The following is a 16,508-nucleotide window of genomic DNA, read 5'->3' as shown; positions in this document are numbered from 1 at the left end:
ACATCTTTTTTTTTAAATCTTTTAAAAAATATAAATTATAACTTATCTTAATTTTTTATTTTTTTAATACTTTTATTTTTATTACTAAAAATTTACCAGTCAACTTCCTTGTCCTAGAGGCTACTTCTTAAAAAGAAATTATGAGTGTATTTTGATTGTTTTCTTTATTATTTTGGGCTGGATAATACCATTTTCTTTAAAGACCTATTTGTTGCTGCGTTAATTAGAAGGGGGAAAAAAATGATTCAGATAGATAAAGGAGTGGCTACTGTAGTATAATGTTTGATCTGGGCAGCATACACATGTCATTGATGTAAGATTGGTTTGATCAGATTGGACTAATTATTTGGGCCAAATTCTATGTCGTGTTATATTTTTTGGTCGGGGAATTCTATGTCATGTTGAATAATTAGTAACTACCTGCTTTGCCATGGGCCCCGTATTGTAATAGTTGTATCTATGTTGTCTATTATGTCCTTATTTCGTGGCATGGGCTTTACATAACTGAAAATCTCACTATTTGACCTAAAATGCCCAATCATGACCATAAAACAAAATAAATGTATGTCTCCACCAAAGGCAATAAGTAATAACAGGAAAAAGAAAATTAGAGTAGAATACATGATCTTTTGGTGAACTCAAATGTTAAAAATTTAACCACTAAATTATAAATTGAACTGTTTTCCTTGCCTCAAGTTGTTAATTCCTTGTATTTTCTTTAGTATTGTTTAATTTATTTACTCTATTTTTAAAAAATATGCAAGCGAGAGACAATGATAAATAATTAAATACACACAAGAAATTGTTTTTATTTTGCACTTTTTTTTTCCATTTCATCTCAATAATAAAAACTAGTTCAAAATTAATTTTTATTTATTAATATTTTTAATTTAAAAAATAATAATAAAACTACAATATAAATGTTCGTACCTTTTAATTACTTGTGAGTTTATGAGATTCAAAAATCCTTACTTAAGCTACTTTAACATTAGTTAGGAGGACAACCTAAAAAAAAGACTTCGATACTTAAATTAATAATGCGCTTAAAATGATATTAGCAAATTGTCTTCTATCTTATGAATTGTCCATTTTTCTTATATTATATCCTCCTAAAATATTTGTTAGACATTTTACTGCTCTAAATATACGTTTTGATGTCATAATCTGACGATTTTACTAGTTAGTGATTTTATTCTTTAATGATATTTCTGTTATTTACTTAACTTGATGATAACATATTATTCTCTTTTAATTAAATTTTAAGCTTGCTATTCTTGTCCAGAACAGTAAACATAAACATTGAATTACTCTCAAAACAGTTATTTTATCATTATTCAATATTTGTAATTTACTGTCCCGTGGCATTGATGTCATGAAATGAACGTATTGATGATTGAATTGGTCCCAAATGATAAAGGCATGAATATGCTAAAGCCTGTGCCATTTTGTTCGCTAACATTGGCAAATTGTTAGGACCACCCCCTTCTCTGTGGGGCAGCCCAGAACAGAAGAGGAGCACTCACTCTTTTCTTTCTACCAAAGCATCACCATGATCAACACAAAAGTAGTAATAATAATTTCACAATTGAATTAGTTCATCAACTTTTGACAATTTCATGGTTTGAATTTGAATTTGGAGGTCATCAATCATAATCAATTCATAGTATTCGATATTTTTTTTTAACTATAACTATATATGTAGTAGACTAGTACTGGTAAAATTATTGCTGAGAAGGAACAATTAAACTACTAATGCAATTGATTAACGTGGGGAAATTCGTTAAAGACAAAAGTAATTGAAGCAAATATCTCTTACTCAAGTAATGACATTAGTAGTTACCGTTTACTAACCTCCGTCCGAGGCTAAAAACAACAAAGCTCAAGTCAACGGACACCCAAAGACAGAGTATCCAAAGAAAAAATATTGGGTTAAGTATAATTTTGGTCTTTAAAATATAGGTTGAAATTTTTTTTGTTTTTAACTTTTTTTTTTTATCTATATAAAATCGTTCTTAAGGTTTAAAATTAAGTGTTAAAATTGTTCTTTTTACTTAAATATTAAAATTTTAGACTAAATTACCCATAACAAAAAAATTATAAACTTAAAAAAAAAAAGAAAATAAGAGAAGGAAAATGTTTCTGTTCCTGCAAAAGGGGAAAGGAAGAAGAAGAAGTTGTCCACGATTCACTTCTACCTCTGCTTTTGCCGCCAAAATTTTAAAACCAAGTTAAACCTTAGGGGCTATTTTGTATGCAAAAATAAGTTGGGAACAAAAAAATTTTTGACCTATATCTTAGGAGCCAAAATCGTACTTTTTTTTTTTTTGAAATAAAAAGTGCTAAACACAACAAGGTGGAGCAGCAGAACATAAGTAACAGGCTACTCAACGTATAGACCACCATCAATCAACACAATAAGTAAAGTACCCCTAGTCATCTTCGGCATTGCCATCAACAACCAGGAGGTTCACCACCAAACCACTCGTCGGAGAGCATAAAGGATCTATTTATTATTTCCATCAACCTGAACCAAAATCGTACTTAACTCAAAAATATTGTATCTATTTATAAAATTAAGTGTAGAACTTATCTTATATTTTGAAAAAATTTAAGTTTGAGTTAGAAGTAATATTATCAAAATATAAATTCTACACTTAATTTCACAAATTAAATAATAATTTAATTGATATAATATTTTAAATTTAAATAAAATATTTTTTTATTAATATTTATATTTTAAAGTCAATAACTTATGCAGATAATAAATCGAATCAAATAACTATGCATGTGATGTACATGTACAATAATAAATAAAATCAAGTTATAAATTGAATCAGCTTACATAAAAATATTCAGATAAAAAGGTATAACAAAAATTAATTTAAGACATTTATGTAATTTTTAACCACAAATTACTTGTTCATGTAAAGTAAAGTACCCTATTTTTTCACTTTTCATGATATTGGCCTAAACAAAAGGGCAACGTGATGGGTTTTTAAACGTCGCGTGCGGGAAGGGGCAGCGGCCCCACCGTGGTTGTCCATTGTCAGTAACTCAGTATACCGTATCGCTCGGGGACGAGAAGACATCACGCACATCTAAATATCAATTCTTTTTTTATTAAATAATTAAAAGAAAACACGGAGAGCAGAATACAAGGAGAAATCGTAGTAAGTAGTAGTAAGTAGCAACCGATACCAACAACGGAACCCTTTTTTTTCTTCTTCAATCTCCATGGACACCAACACCACCCATCTCCGCAACTTCCGGAGCTCGCGGTACGATACTCTTTCTTCGTCTCTACTTTCATCTCCATCTATTATTCAATTCTCGCTTTCTGTCTTCTTTCTCCCTTTATTTTATTTTTCAAAATCAAATTTTCTGTTTTTCGCTTTGTTCTCTTCTCCTCTCATGCTTCATTTCATGCCTTTGATTTTCAATGCTACATTTCGTCTTTTACTTCTTTGTCTCTCTTCTGCCTTCTTTATTTTTTATTATTACTGCGCTTTGTTTCTATATATCGGGGCATTGGTTGGTTTTGGATATGAGGTTTTGTATGCTTGCATTGTAAATTGCATGTGATGATGTTTTAGATGCTAGTTCTTGTTTGAGAGGTTAAATTTGAACTCTTTGTCCTTGTTTGTGTGCTTTCAATTTGGATTCAGTAGGAAAAGGTAGTGTTCCGGTATAGCCTTATCTGCTTGCTTCAATTTCTTACTTTTCTTTTCTTTTCTATAGTTTTCTCTGATATGTTTGATGGATAACTCAAGTGGAGGAAGAATTCAGACTTGGTCATTGTTGATCTCTTGCATAAGTGCATAACTCAGTTTTGTATGAAATTAAAGGCTTAATGAAGTACTAAAGTAGGATTTCTTTGCTCCTATGTTAATGTGTTAGAAACTGAAGCACCGGAATGAGAGTCAATCATAGTGAATATTGAGAGATGTTATGTTGGGAAATTCGTGTCTTGATATTGATCCACTTTTGGATTTTCTCAGATCTGCTGTAAAATGAGTCCCTTCTAGGATGCAATGAAGCTCTTGCTCTGGCTGTGTTACTTCTTGTTCTGTTCTCTTACCTTGTGCTGAAACAGTTTGAAAATTTTGAATAGCAATTTAACAATGTCGTCCTAGTTTAGGAATCGGAACATCGTTATTTGTTAACAAATTTATGTTCTACTTGTCCCTTGAGAAGGGTGTAGCAACAAGTGAAGTTCGCATATGGAATGGTATATGAGGATATCATCTGCTTGATAATTATGCAAACAAAGATTTTGATTTTTTGCTATGCTTTAATGAATATTAATATGGACTTCATTTAAATTTTTTAGGATGCGAAGTTTTCTACCTGCTTAGTATTTTGTGCATGCTTCGATACTGTGAGCTTCAGTCTGAATATTATAGTTTGGAGTAACCATGTTGAATGATCTCAGTTTCAGTCATATTTTCTTTCCATAACTCCATCATTCTTGTAGTCTACTGATAAAGACTTAATATTTACATGATAAGAGTGGTGTTGCAACTTGTTTAATCAAGTTTGAAGTTACTCTAGTTACTGTTGCATTAGAGCAGTACAAAATCTCTAGAACGCCATCGGTGTTTGGTGTTTCTGATTCTTTTTTTAGAAAATACACATTGTAGGTTTCACCTACATTTTGAACTAAAGAATATTAAAATTTGAATGTAAAAGCATTTAATATCTATGTATTTATTCGTTGACAATTTTATTGTTTAACAGATATAGCACGCAATAAAGAGCGAAAGGAAGAAAAAACGAAACAGAAGATATTGGAGTATCTTGGAGTTCTAGCTCCTAGTCATTTAGAACTAAATACTGTAGATCTGAGCCTGCAATGGCTCCTGGAGGCAGTATTTTCAAAGAAGTTCTTGAATCTCACCTGATGTCTTCAGATTATGAAACAGGCAAAGCTAAATATGAGTCGAAGACTAGTAGTACAGTTATGAAATCTTGTGTTGGGTTGAATGGAAAGAATGGACTTAGTTCAAAGAATGGCGTGTATGACTTACTTGAGTGCCCTGTTTGCAAGAATCTGATGTACCCTCCAATTCACCAGGTGCAGTTCCTGCAAACTTTTACCTTTTTCTTCCCTTCCTTTTAGTAAGTAAAACCCTTTTCTTATAACGCACGATGCATTAATGAAACAATCTCATCTTGATAGTGCCATTGTAATCCTTTATCTCCATATCAAATATATGATGCACCATGCTTGGTCTTGAATGAGAGAGATGTAGCAGGATTAACAAATTCAATAGCTGGAATCCTTGGGATTGCTTCAGTTCATCATAGTATCTATTCATTTTTCATAGAACTTGCTCCACAATTTCTTGTTCCATCTGCGAGTTCTAGGCAACAACAAAAAGATAAAATCAACTACATGTGTTGCTAGTTTAGTTTTCCTTGTTGGATCTCCCAAAAGAGGCTGTTTTCCTGACCATGTTTCATTGGGCTGCAGACTCTATTTTGAGAATACAGTTAACAATTAGATTATCATAGATGATCAATAGAACCTATTGTGGAAACTCTTTAATCGTAATGTTCACATCATATCTTTATGGTAAATTATCCACACTTAAAATTATAATATCTCGTTTATGGCTGCATTGTGTGTTTCAGTGTCCAAATGGCCATACATTATGTTCCAATTGTAAGATTGAAGTCCATAATCTTTGCCCAACCTGTCACCATGATCTCAAGAACATAAGGTGTTTGGCACTGGAGAAAGTTGCAGAATCGTTGGAGCTTCCTTGCAGATATCAGAGTCTAGGTTGTCATGATATATTCCCATACTACACAAAGCTCAAACACGAGCAAAATTGCAGACTCCGTCCATTCAGTTGTCCCTATGCTGGAGCCGAGTGCTCTGTGATGGGTGACATCCCAAGTCTAGTTTCCCATCTCAAGGATGATCACAAGGTAGACATGCACAATGGATGCACCTTCAATCATCGATATGTCAAAGCAAATCCACATGAAGTTGAAAATGCCACATGGATGCTAACTGTAAGTCACTTAATAAACAAAAATATATGCCTTTGCTTGATGGTTTGATTTATTGCATGTAACTATTTTTTATTATTTAATTGGTAGCTTCTCAAATCACATCTTCAATTATGCAGCGTTGATTATGTGTGCACATGGCCATGGTTGTTTCTGTTTGAAACAAGAAATATGCTTGTGCACTAAGTTTATTTCTCTGCAAGTGATGTTGGGAATTTTTTTAGTCCTTTTTTTATTAGAAGTAGCCCGCATAGTATTGCATCATGGGTCACATGATTAACACGTTAACGTAGGCATGTGGTATTGTTAATTTGATTGCACACTAGACTATTTCTTTAAGGCCTAAACTAATATAAAGGTTTAACCTTTGTCTAAATTGCTGATCATCATAAATCTTATCATGACATCCTAATATAGCTCTTCTGTACTCGCCCAATATTATTAAAACAATAAAATCATTAATATACAAGCATACTTTTGTACTTATATCGACATTAATATACAATAATATTTGCATGCTTACCTTTAAATGCGTGATCTAAGAACATTTTAAAATTACTTCTTTCTATTTATAATAATATTTAGAAGTTATATTATGAATAAGAGGAGTTGTAAATTTTTTGGGTTACAATACATTCCTCTTAATATTCAATACATTTACGATGCCTATAGTATTATACCAACATGGCTTCACAAACATTCCTCCTAGAAAAACTCCCAGTCACATGATGAAGTTTCTTGTTGGCAGGTTTTCAATAGTTTTGGAAGGTATTTTTGCTTGCACTTTGAGGCATTCCAGCTCGGGACAGCTCCGGTATATATGGCCTTTCTTCGGTTCATGGGTGATGACAACGAAGCCAAGAAATTCAGCTACAGCCTGGAAGTCGGCGCGAGTGGACGCAAACTTATATGGCAAGGAATTCCAAGGAGCATTCGCGACAGTCATAGGAAAGTTAGAGATAGTCAAGATGGACTAATAATTCCGAGGAGCTTGGCTCTTTATTTCTCTGGTGGGGATGGAAAAGAGTTGAAGCTGAGGATCACTGGTCGTATATGGAAAGAAGATTGAGATTTGAGAGATGTAAATATACTATTATTAGGGATATGCCACAAGTGATTATTGTTGTATAGAGCCTGTAACGATTTTTCTTCTATGATTTTTGCTCATTGCCAGAGAATGAAGGAGGAACTACTACTAGTGTCCTTAACCGTATCTCCATAGATTCTCTTTCGATTCCATACTCTGCGTGTCTAGGACTTGAGGGTTAATTTACTTTTTCTATGATTTTTTTTTTCATGTTGGAATTGAAATTCACAGGGAAAATTACACTGTCTACAAATTTTTATTTGTTTGATACATTAATCTACCCAAAAAGTTGAGGTAAATAATCAATGAAATGAAACTAGTTTAATCGAGGACATGAATAATAATAATAATAATAATAATAATAAATAAATAATTATAGAAAGAAGGGATAAAAATACACCTAAAAGTTACACGATTATACTTCAATCATTTAATAAGTCATGTGTGCAAAGTAAGTATACACTCTGGTGGACACATTCACCCTTCCGGCCATCTGCGTGTGGCGTCGTTAAATGATTGAAGTGTAGTCGTGTCCAGCGTGTGAACTTTCAAGTGTATTTTTATCCCTTCTTCCTAAAAAGAATAAACACGAAAATACTGTGTCTGCCGGAGTGTATAAATACTGTGCACGCATGACTCATTAAATGATTGAAGTGTAGTTGTGTCCAGCGTGTGAACTTATAGGTGTATTTTTGTCCCTTCTTTCATAACTATATTAGGTATATATTAACATTAGTCACGAGTATAAAATATATATTGGAATATAAATATACATTAAAAATAAATTGAATAGATGTAATTTATACATAAATAGTTAAATACATTGATGGTTGATTTTAGTGTACAAATAATATTTTTAATAAATAAATGATGTTTTTTTAAAAAAAAAAAGATATTATTAATACTTAGCTGGTAAAAGATATTTAATAAAACCAAAGAGGTTGAATTAGTAATTATATTCAGTAAGTAGATACAAATGAAAGTGTCAAAACTCAAAAGTAAGCACCACCTTCATGTAAATTAGGCCTAACATTTTCTTTGGAAACTTGTATTTCTTAAGCCGAAATTGATTTAATTTGGGTCTATTTGACAAAATGTAATCTTAGTCGAACATATTATTTGACTCTACTTTTAATTTATACATCAGATAGCACTACCATACGCCCTATCATATTGCTTGGTATTACACTTCACTTGTATTTTTTCTCACACGATGTTTGATAATCCACCAAAAAGTTGGTTTAAGAAATATTTGTGCCCAAATTATTCATAAATATAGATAAATAGAGCTCATAAATCCATGAGTCGAAGTTAAAAAGAAATACGAGTTTGCTTAATTAATGAATTGAACTTGAGGTTTGTTATATTTAACTTACTATTTCAGTATAGCTAGCTTTATATACAAAATATACAACATTAGAGTATTTTAAGGTGAAAAATTTAACAATCCTTACCATGCTAGGTTGTGTATATGGTGTAAATAAGAAATGAAATAGCAAAGCATAAAAATAGAAAGGGAGCGAAGGGCATGCATGATGCATCTTCATAACCGTTTTTCCCGCAATAAACAATAACCGCCCTTCCCTGATCCCTTTTGTTACCAAAACCACAACAACAATTAACAGTTAACACCCATTCTTATGCATCATCAATCAGCCTCACCCTCAGCCTCACATTATTTTTCTTTATTATTATTTTCTCTAATAATTATTAACATAATTGCCTCTCCCTCTTCTTCCTCCTCCTCCCCCTCCTCCTCCACCTCCACTTTCATTAGGCACAGGTTACAACCTAATCACCTCATCTCATTTCTTTTTATAATTGCTTCATTCATCTACAAAATTTTAAAATTTTAGATTCGATTCATGTATACATGAACATTATTATATTGTATTCTATATTTTCAGGTGATTTAACTGGATATCATTTACTGAATGGCTTGTTAAGCCTGCAGCAGCTTGGAATACTTTTAAACAAGTATGTTGTGCTGCGGAGGTGCAGAGGAGGAGAGCAGTGGCCCGCCTGCCAACCAAGCCACCACTGCACCGCCTCGAGGGGGAAACACATACGGTGGAGGAGGTAACATTTCTTCCACTATGTTATGGTTTTAAATTGTGGTTGCGTTAACACAATTTGTGCATAAATATATGCATTCTTTTACATATTTCAACATATATTCTATACAGGTAGCTAATGTAACATGAGCGATTTTTCACCTCTATTACATTAACAATGTAATTGATTCATTCGCAATTGCTGCCCTTGTTTAGACCTTAGAGCATCTAATGCTCCAATGTTGCTTTTGTGAAAATGAGGAACATATCTAAGCTAAATTGTATCAATTCAATCTATTATGAAATAGAGAGAAAGTTAGCATATGTAATCCCTCAAATACTATCAAGAAGAGCTTGTATATATTCTATATACAATATTTGAATCGGTTCAATATTATGTTTGATCTCCAAGGTTATGGAATAACAAATTTGCAACAATCTTATTCGAAAACAGGCAATGACAGAGGAGAGCCAAGGGGCAATGCTGCCAAGACTGGTGCTCCACAGAAAGTGCTGCCAATTGAGATTCCATCTATGCCATTGGATGAGTTAAATAGGTTAACAGGAAACTTTGGTTCCAAGTCTTTCATTGGAGAAGGTTCCTATGGACGGGTTTACTATGCAAAATTGGATGATGGAACAGATGCTGCAATCAAGAAGCTGGATACCAGTTCTTCAACAGAATCTGACACTGATTTCACAGCTCAGGTAAGATTGTAATGTCCATTGATGCAATGTTTTGACTCCTATAATAGTGTTGTTCTACAATGCCTGACGTCACATTGGATCATGCAGTTATCAGTTGTTTCAAGACTGAAGCATGATAATTTTGTGGAGATGATTGGATACTGTCTAGAGGCAAATAACAAAATCTTGATTTATCAATATGCAAGTCTTGGTTCTTTGCATGACATATTACACGGTAAGCCAAATTATATAACTTTTTCTATTGATGAAATAGTATTTTGTTGAACCTCTTTTATTCAAAATGGATGGAGCAGAGGTTACAAGAACAAAACTCAAAAGAAAAGAAAAGAAACTTATGCTATGCTTTTGTTATTTCTTTTTGTTGTTATAGGAAGGAAGGGTGTACAAGGGGCTGAACCAGGTCCAGTTTTAAGCTGGAATCAGAGAGCGAAAATCGCGTTTGGTGCGGCAAAAGGACTTGAGTATCTTCATGAAAAGTGTCAGCCTTCTATAGTTCACCGTGATGTTAGATCCAGCAATGTATTACTCTTCAATGACTATGACGCCAAGATTGCAGATTTCAGCTTGACAAACCAGTCTTCTGACACCGCGGCTCGCCTACATTCAACAAGAGTGTTGGGAACATTTGGCTATCATGCTCCAGAGTATGCCCTTCAATTATAATCTAAATCCCTCTGCAAAATATATAACTTTTCACATTCTTTTGTGCTTTCTTGTAGCCCAAGCTTTATCATCCCATGCAAAGCAAACAATATAAATGTTAACTAATTTCATGGTTTTGTTTTTCTTAATGATAGGTATGCAATGACTGGACAGATAACACAGAAGAGTGATGTTTACAGTTTCGGAGTTGTGCTTTTAGAGCTCTTAACAGGAAGAAAGCCAGTAGATCACACAATGCCCAAAGGGCAACAAAGTCTTGTAACTTGGGTATGCATGCAAATTTAAGGATTAAATTATCTTGTGTTATTGTTCCATATATATTGTATATTCTTGAACTAATATGATTTTTCTTTAAAAAAATTGGAAAATTAAAAAAAAAAAATTCAGGCAACTCCAAGGTTGAGTGAGGACAAAGTGAAACAATGTGTGGATCCTAAGCTAAACGATGACTATCCCCCAAAGGCAGTTGCTAAGGTTAGTTCCTTTAGTTTTTAGTCTTTCACTTAAGTTCATATAGATTCATAAATGTCCAAAATATTTCATATAACTGCATTTGAGACTAAGTGATTATTTATGTGGATATATGTAGTTGGCAGCGGTTGCAGCACTTTGTGTTCAGTATGAAGCAGATTTCAGGCCAAACATGACTATTGTAGTCAAAGCTCTCCAGCCACTTCTGAATGCAAAACCTGGTCCTGAAGCAAATGCTTGATAATTACAATTACCAAGAGTGACCATTTTTTCTTCTTTTTTGCAATTTGTGACTCTAAATTATTTCTAATCTCGTTTTCATTGTTCTAGTAGAGATTGTATTAATCTATGAAAAATTGCAAATGATGATTTTTAGTCTGCTTCTACATATATCCAGATATTCCGAAACATACGTGTTGTAATCGCATCTAATACATCATCATCCTTTGGCCTAAAATAATCAACTGTGAAAGTATATATTTTGTAGAAATTGCATTTGTTTCTTTGATTGAATGAGAGGTTATAATATATACTAGCAAATGACAACATCATTAAACTATAATTTATTTATTTTTTTTCTTCTTATGGTGTTGCTTATGTAACTATTTAAGTCTTAACATGTATGATGACATAAACAGGAGTGCAAACATAAAAAATAGTGTTCACAAAAGTTTAACTGAATCATAACATATCCTCCCACTTTTGATGGTGAGGAATCACACAATGAAACGAAGGAATAGTTGAGTAATTGAAGAATTTCAAACCTACTCAATCAAATCACGGAAGTGAAATAGTCATTGAAAATGTCAAAGTGAGAGTTGGTTTTTAGACCTTTTTCATCTAGATTACCTTTTTCAGTCAAGGCTGCTTCTAGTTTAAAAATAAATTAAATTAATTTCTATACATGTCATTTGGAACATTCATATTATTGTTCGTTGTTTTTTGACAAGCGAAAAAGACCATGTCACAATTGTCCAAGGTTTCGCTAGATTGATGCAGAACTATATATAGATGGAATCCCGAAATCATACCAAGGAGAATTAGTGTACGGGGCATTCTTGAAAGAATGTTTCTCTAATTCAAACCTTATGAAGGCCGAAGAAATAGTGAAAAAAAAAAAATGAAGAAGTTAAAAATCCCAATTTTAATTTCGGATTTGAATACATTTGTTTGGATGTACGAGAGGCTAACACGGAAGTAGAAGGGATTATGGTTATCGGAATTGACAAGAAAAAATCTTAAATTAATTCACGGAATATTTGGACTACATTTTTCAGTCAATTTGAGATTCTTGTTTGTCAATTCTGATAATGACAACCCCTTCTACTTCCATATTGCCTCCGTACATCCAAACAAATGCATTCAAAACTGAAATTAAAACCGGAATTTTCAACTTCTTAATTTTTTTCACTGTTTCTTCAGCCTTCATAAGATCTGACTTAGGAAACCATTCTTTCAAAAATATTCCATACACCAATTCTCCTCTGCATCAATCAACAGTAGCATAGTCTCTCTCGCTAAGTTGACCACCATGTGAAAAAACGAACAATTTTCCCACAATGAGGTGCATTTACAACTGATCAACATGATATCAATGTTTCAAATAACAAAAAATTAATTTAATTTAGCTTCAAACTATAAGCAATCTGACTGAAAAAAAGTAATATAGATAAAAAAAAAATCTAAAAACCAACTCCCACTTTGACATTTTCAATGACTTCATTCCACTTCTGCTATTTAATTAAGTAGGTTTGAAATTTTTCAATCACTCCATTCGTGAATTAATTTGAAATTATTTTTTGCCAATTCATTGTATGGTTCCTCACCATCAGAAACAGGGTCAACTTGGTAAGAACGACCAATATTTAGCTAAGTAATTATTTGAGCATGCCAGCAACAAATTCAAAGTTCACTGGTGATAATCAGTAAAAAATTCATCTTAGTGATGATTTTAAGCAACAAAGAAACTAGCTCAACAAATTATTCAAGGTTCAGTGGTGATAATTGGGAACAAATTCATGTAAATGATTATTTTCAGCCAAAAAAACTAGTTCAGTGATATTTTCAGCAACGAATTTCAACAAATTAAAATCAAAGTGCAGTGATTTAAATTTTAGCTACCTTCGAATTTTAAATTTAACTTAGTCAATTTATTTAAACAATACTCTCCAATTTTAGTGTCGGCTAGTGCTCTATAATTCAATCATAGCTTAGGCTTCTAATCTATCTAGTCCAGGCTACAATTTAAAGCAAGCTAATCACAATTTAAACTAAGTGAAACATATAGGTGTATCATTTGAAATCTGGTTAATAATTAGCTAATTAATTAATTAGCATTTTGGCATTTAAACAACTTACTGATGTGGAGGAATTATGAAATGAGAATATTAAAAACTCTTCGAATAAATCTCTTTTAAAAGTTAAACTTTTTCATTCCTTTCCTTTCTCTTATCAATCAAAGTTGTTAACACCTTAACACCCTCTTAAAGCAATGGGAATAGCTCACGGCATGTATGATTTCGAGAACCCTTGACTCCCTCATGGCATCAGTGGCATGAGGTGCAAGAGCCTACAAATTTCAAATTTAAACTTAATCAACGACGGAAAAAGTCCTAAAGAAATGATGGGAGGAATGCATGACCAATTGACCACGACCTTTCAAAGTACATGTTCATGTTGATATCTATGGTTAAAAATATGCAGAAGCTAGCAAGATTACTGAAGGATATGATCATCACACACAACACACAAATATAACTCCACATTATCAATCATAACAACACTTGCAAGAGTTAATAGTAAAGTAGTAGATAACCATTTTGAAATTGTCAAGGGAGACATGCCCATCTCTATTTGGTTCCAACAATCAGCCTCGGGACCGGCTACTTCTGCAAAAAATCACAGAAATTGCAAAAAATCATAGATATGACAGAAATTAAATTAACAAATGCTTCAAGGTAAATCACAGGAATTACAGAAAATCGCAAAAATCACATGAATCACAGATCTTACAGAGATCACAGAAATTAACAAATTTTTAAGTTAAATCGACGCTCCTGCAGTCCTGCTACAACATCTATGACGCGTGAAGACAGCGACAACGTTGACGGGGTTTTGGGAGAGTGCGACGGTGAAGGGGTTTTGGGAGGCGGCGGCCGGCGGTGAGATTTGGAAGAAGAGAGGTGGACTTCTGGAGAGTAGAGAGGTTAGGGTTTCAACACTTTCATGTGACTGAAGAAAAGAACGAATAATAGAGGAGGCAAGGGTTTCTGGCCCAGAAATGAAGCGGTCAACGGAAGACAGCGATGCTGTCAATGGAAGCTGCGACGATGACGGGAGGACGACGGGTAAGTTCAGGCGTTGGAGAAGAAGAAGCTTTGGTGCTCTGGTATCTGGTCTCACCGTCTCACTCACTCACATAGTGAAGAAGAAGAAGCTCTTCTGACGGCAGCTGACGGGTTAATTCCGGCGTTGGAGTCTTGGAGAAGAAGCTCTGCTCTCAATGCTCTGTGCTCTCCGCCTCTCACCATTTCAGGAAGATTAGACCATCTCCGTTTAGAGAAATCATCTCAATCTTTATTTATGGTTAAAAAGTAAATCCAAATCAGTTTTTACATCATAAACTATAAATAAAAATAAAAATTCAACATTTTTCTCATTTCTATTAGAAAGAATTAATTTTAATTTTTACTGTAGTTTCACTTAATTAATTAATTAAAATAATTAAAATTAATATAATTATTATTTTTTTATAATAATATTTTTTAAATTTATAAATTTAAAAAATATTATTATAAAAAAATAATAATTATATTAAATAATTAAATTATAATTAATTAATTAATAATTATTTAATATAATTAATTAATTAATTATTATTTAAAAATAACTTGCCACGTGACAAGTTATTATTAGTGATATAGAGTCTCTCTAAAGAAAAACTCCTTCTTTTTGAGACTTGTGCAAGGACTCATTTACTCTCCAATGATTTCAGTCCCTGTGTGTCAGAAAAAAGTAAATAAGGGACTCACCGTTGGAGGTGCTCTTAGGGATTTAGGGTAAAACTCTAAAATTACTTCAAAAAAATTATTTATATAGTATTAATATTTATTAATTTTCATATATATATATATATATATACCGGGTCGAGGTCGCCCCGTCCCGCTAACACACCCCGCCTCGATCTTAACTCGTCCCGACCGGATAAGGGATGGGGTGATATCTGCGAATTCGAGTACTCTTACTATTTCTATTTCTGGGTTACAGAAACTAATATATGTATATGAAGGACATTTTGGTCCTTTGTTATGACGAAGATTATATGGGTTCCTACGAGGTGAGGACCTCTATTTCCGTCTTGGTCCTTTTTGTTTTTCGGGTCTCCGTCCTCATCTTCTGCAAGAAGATTTTGTTCCCCAATTCGTTTCCAACGGAGAAATTGTCTTGTCTATTAAGGGCTAAGTTTTTTTTTTTTCCTCTTTTTCTGAGTCAAATTGGGAGATTAGTGAGAGATTGGACTTGTGCTTACACTATGTTTGGAACAGCAGATTTTGAAAGGAAGAAAAATGAAAGGGGAGAAAAATGGATAGAAAAGTCCATTTTTCTTTGTTTGAATTAGAGTGGAAAATGGGTGGAAAATAAAAAAGTAGATGTGGGGTCCATATAAATTTTTTCTTCTTATTCCTGCGATGAAAACTGAAAAGGGATGGAAAACAATGTTAAATTTCATATTTACCCTTTCAATAACAAAAAATAAAATTCCTAACTCACTCTAATTTTTTCTTCTAATTGGTGTTTTAATATATGTATTTGTTTGAAAAATAAATATATAACTTTTTGTTTATGACATTTAAAATTTTGAAAAATAATTTGAAAGATTTTTTTATTGAAAAAATAATTTAAATATATTAATAAATTATAATTTATATATAATATATGTAAGGGTAATAAAGTAATTTTACTCTATTATAATTTTCTCTCTTATTTTCTTTTTATCCATTTTCTCTACATCCAAACAACATACAAAGAAATCCATTTTTCCTTTCATTTTCTTTCTTTTCATTTTCTTTCCTCTTATTTTCCATCAAACATCCAAACAAAGTGTTAGGGTTAGGGTGTTTTTTTTCCAATGACCTAATTGTATTTTTAAAATTTTAGGAATTTAAATGTCCGCGAAACAAAAAATTAGGAATATATTTATCTTTTTTTTTCAAAAATTTAAGCATAATTTGGTTCAAATTATGTAAATCGATCGGATCGAGTCGAGTCTATTAAGTATAATATGGACAATTGGATTTATTATTGTTGCCATAATAAATCAATTTTGTTCTGATTTATTAAAAAATAAATTATTAACCAGTTTAATAAAGACGTCCAATAATAATATGATCATATAAACATTTTTTAAAAAAATATTTTTAGTATTTTTATTAAAATGGCCTTAAATAATTTAGAGTTTGTGGTTTACATATAATTTCTTAAAACTTTAAAACTTTAAAAGTTGTAGC

General features: G+C 32.3%; 3 protein-coding genes and 1 long non-coding RNA gene across 6 annotated transcripts in view; 2 read left to right on the top strand and 2 right to left on the bottom strand.

The window, feature by feature from the left end:
- LOC107646256 (gamma-tubulin complex component 3) overlaps window positions 1–432 on the bottom strand; it is a 6,005-nt gene extending 5,573 nt beyond the window's left edge. Inside the window, exon 1 of the mRNA XM_016350452.2 lies at window positions 421–432. Coding sequence (XP_016205938.1) covers window positions 421–432 — 12 coding nt within the window. The remainder of the gene's footprint in view (window positions 1–420) is intronic.
- On the top strand, window positions 3,103–7,257 carry LOC107645399 (E3 ubiquitin-protein ligase SINAT2). Its single transcript, XM_016349410.2, has 4 exons — window positions 3,103–3,278; window positions 4,738–5,074; window positions 5,635–6,021; window positions 6,767–7,257. Exons 2-4 carry the CDS (start codon window positions 4,853–4,855, stop codon window positions 7,085–7,087), a joined length of 930 nt encoding a protein of 309 aa, XP_016204896.1. The 5' UTR covers window positions 3,103–3,278; window positions 4,738–4,852; the 3' UTR covers window positions 7,088–7,257.
- Window positions 8,761–11,391, top strand: LOC107645397 (probable protein kinase At2g41970). Of its 2 annotated transcripts, XM_016349408.2 has the most exons (8): window positions 8,761–8,888; window positions 9,013–9,184; window positions 9,614–9,867; window positions 9,955–10,081; window positions 10,238–10,511; window positions 10,665–10,797; window positions 10,918–11,004; window positions 11,120–11,391. In XM_016349408.2, exons 2-8 carry the CDS (start codon window positions 9,085–9,087, stop codon window positions 11,240–11,242), a joined length of 1,098 nt encoding a protein of 365 aa, XP_016204894.1. In that variant the 5' UTR covers window positions 8,761–8,888; window positions 9,013–9,084; the 3' UTR covers window positions 11,243–11,391. The 2 variants fall into 2 exon arrangements, with proteins under 2 accessions (XP_016204894.1, XP_020959404.1); XM_021103745.1 differs by lacking the exons at window positions 8,761–8,888; window positions 9,013–9,184 and having other exon boundaries at window positions 9,794–9,867; window positions 9,972–10,081.
- Window positions 10,216–14,052, bottom strand: LOC107645398. Of its 2 annotated transcripts, XR_002348154.1 has the most exons (3): window positions 14,014–14,052; window positions 13,817–13,889; window positions 10,216–10,541 (listed from the first exon to the last, which is right to left on the bottom strand). It is a non-coding gene; the product is annotated as an uncharacterized LOC107645398 (long non-coding RNA). The 2 variants fall into 2 exon arrangements; XR_001621454.2 differs by lacking the exon at window positions 14,014–14,052 and having other exon boundaries at window positions 13,817–14,007.

The sequence above is a fragment of the Arachis ipaensis genome, chromosome B06, assembly GCF_000816755.2.
Source record: "Arachis ipaensis cultivar K30076 chromosome B06, Araip1.1, whole genome shotgun sequence".
Lineage (NCBI taxonomy): Eukaryota > Viridiplantae > Streptophyta > Magnoliopsida > Fabales > Fabaceae > Arachis > Arachis ipaensis.
The sequence above is the reverse complement of the archived record's forward strand: the minus strand, read 5'-3'. Positions and strand labels throughout refer to the sequence as shown.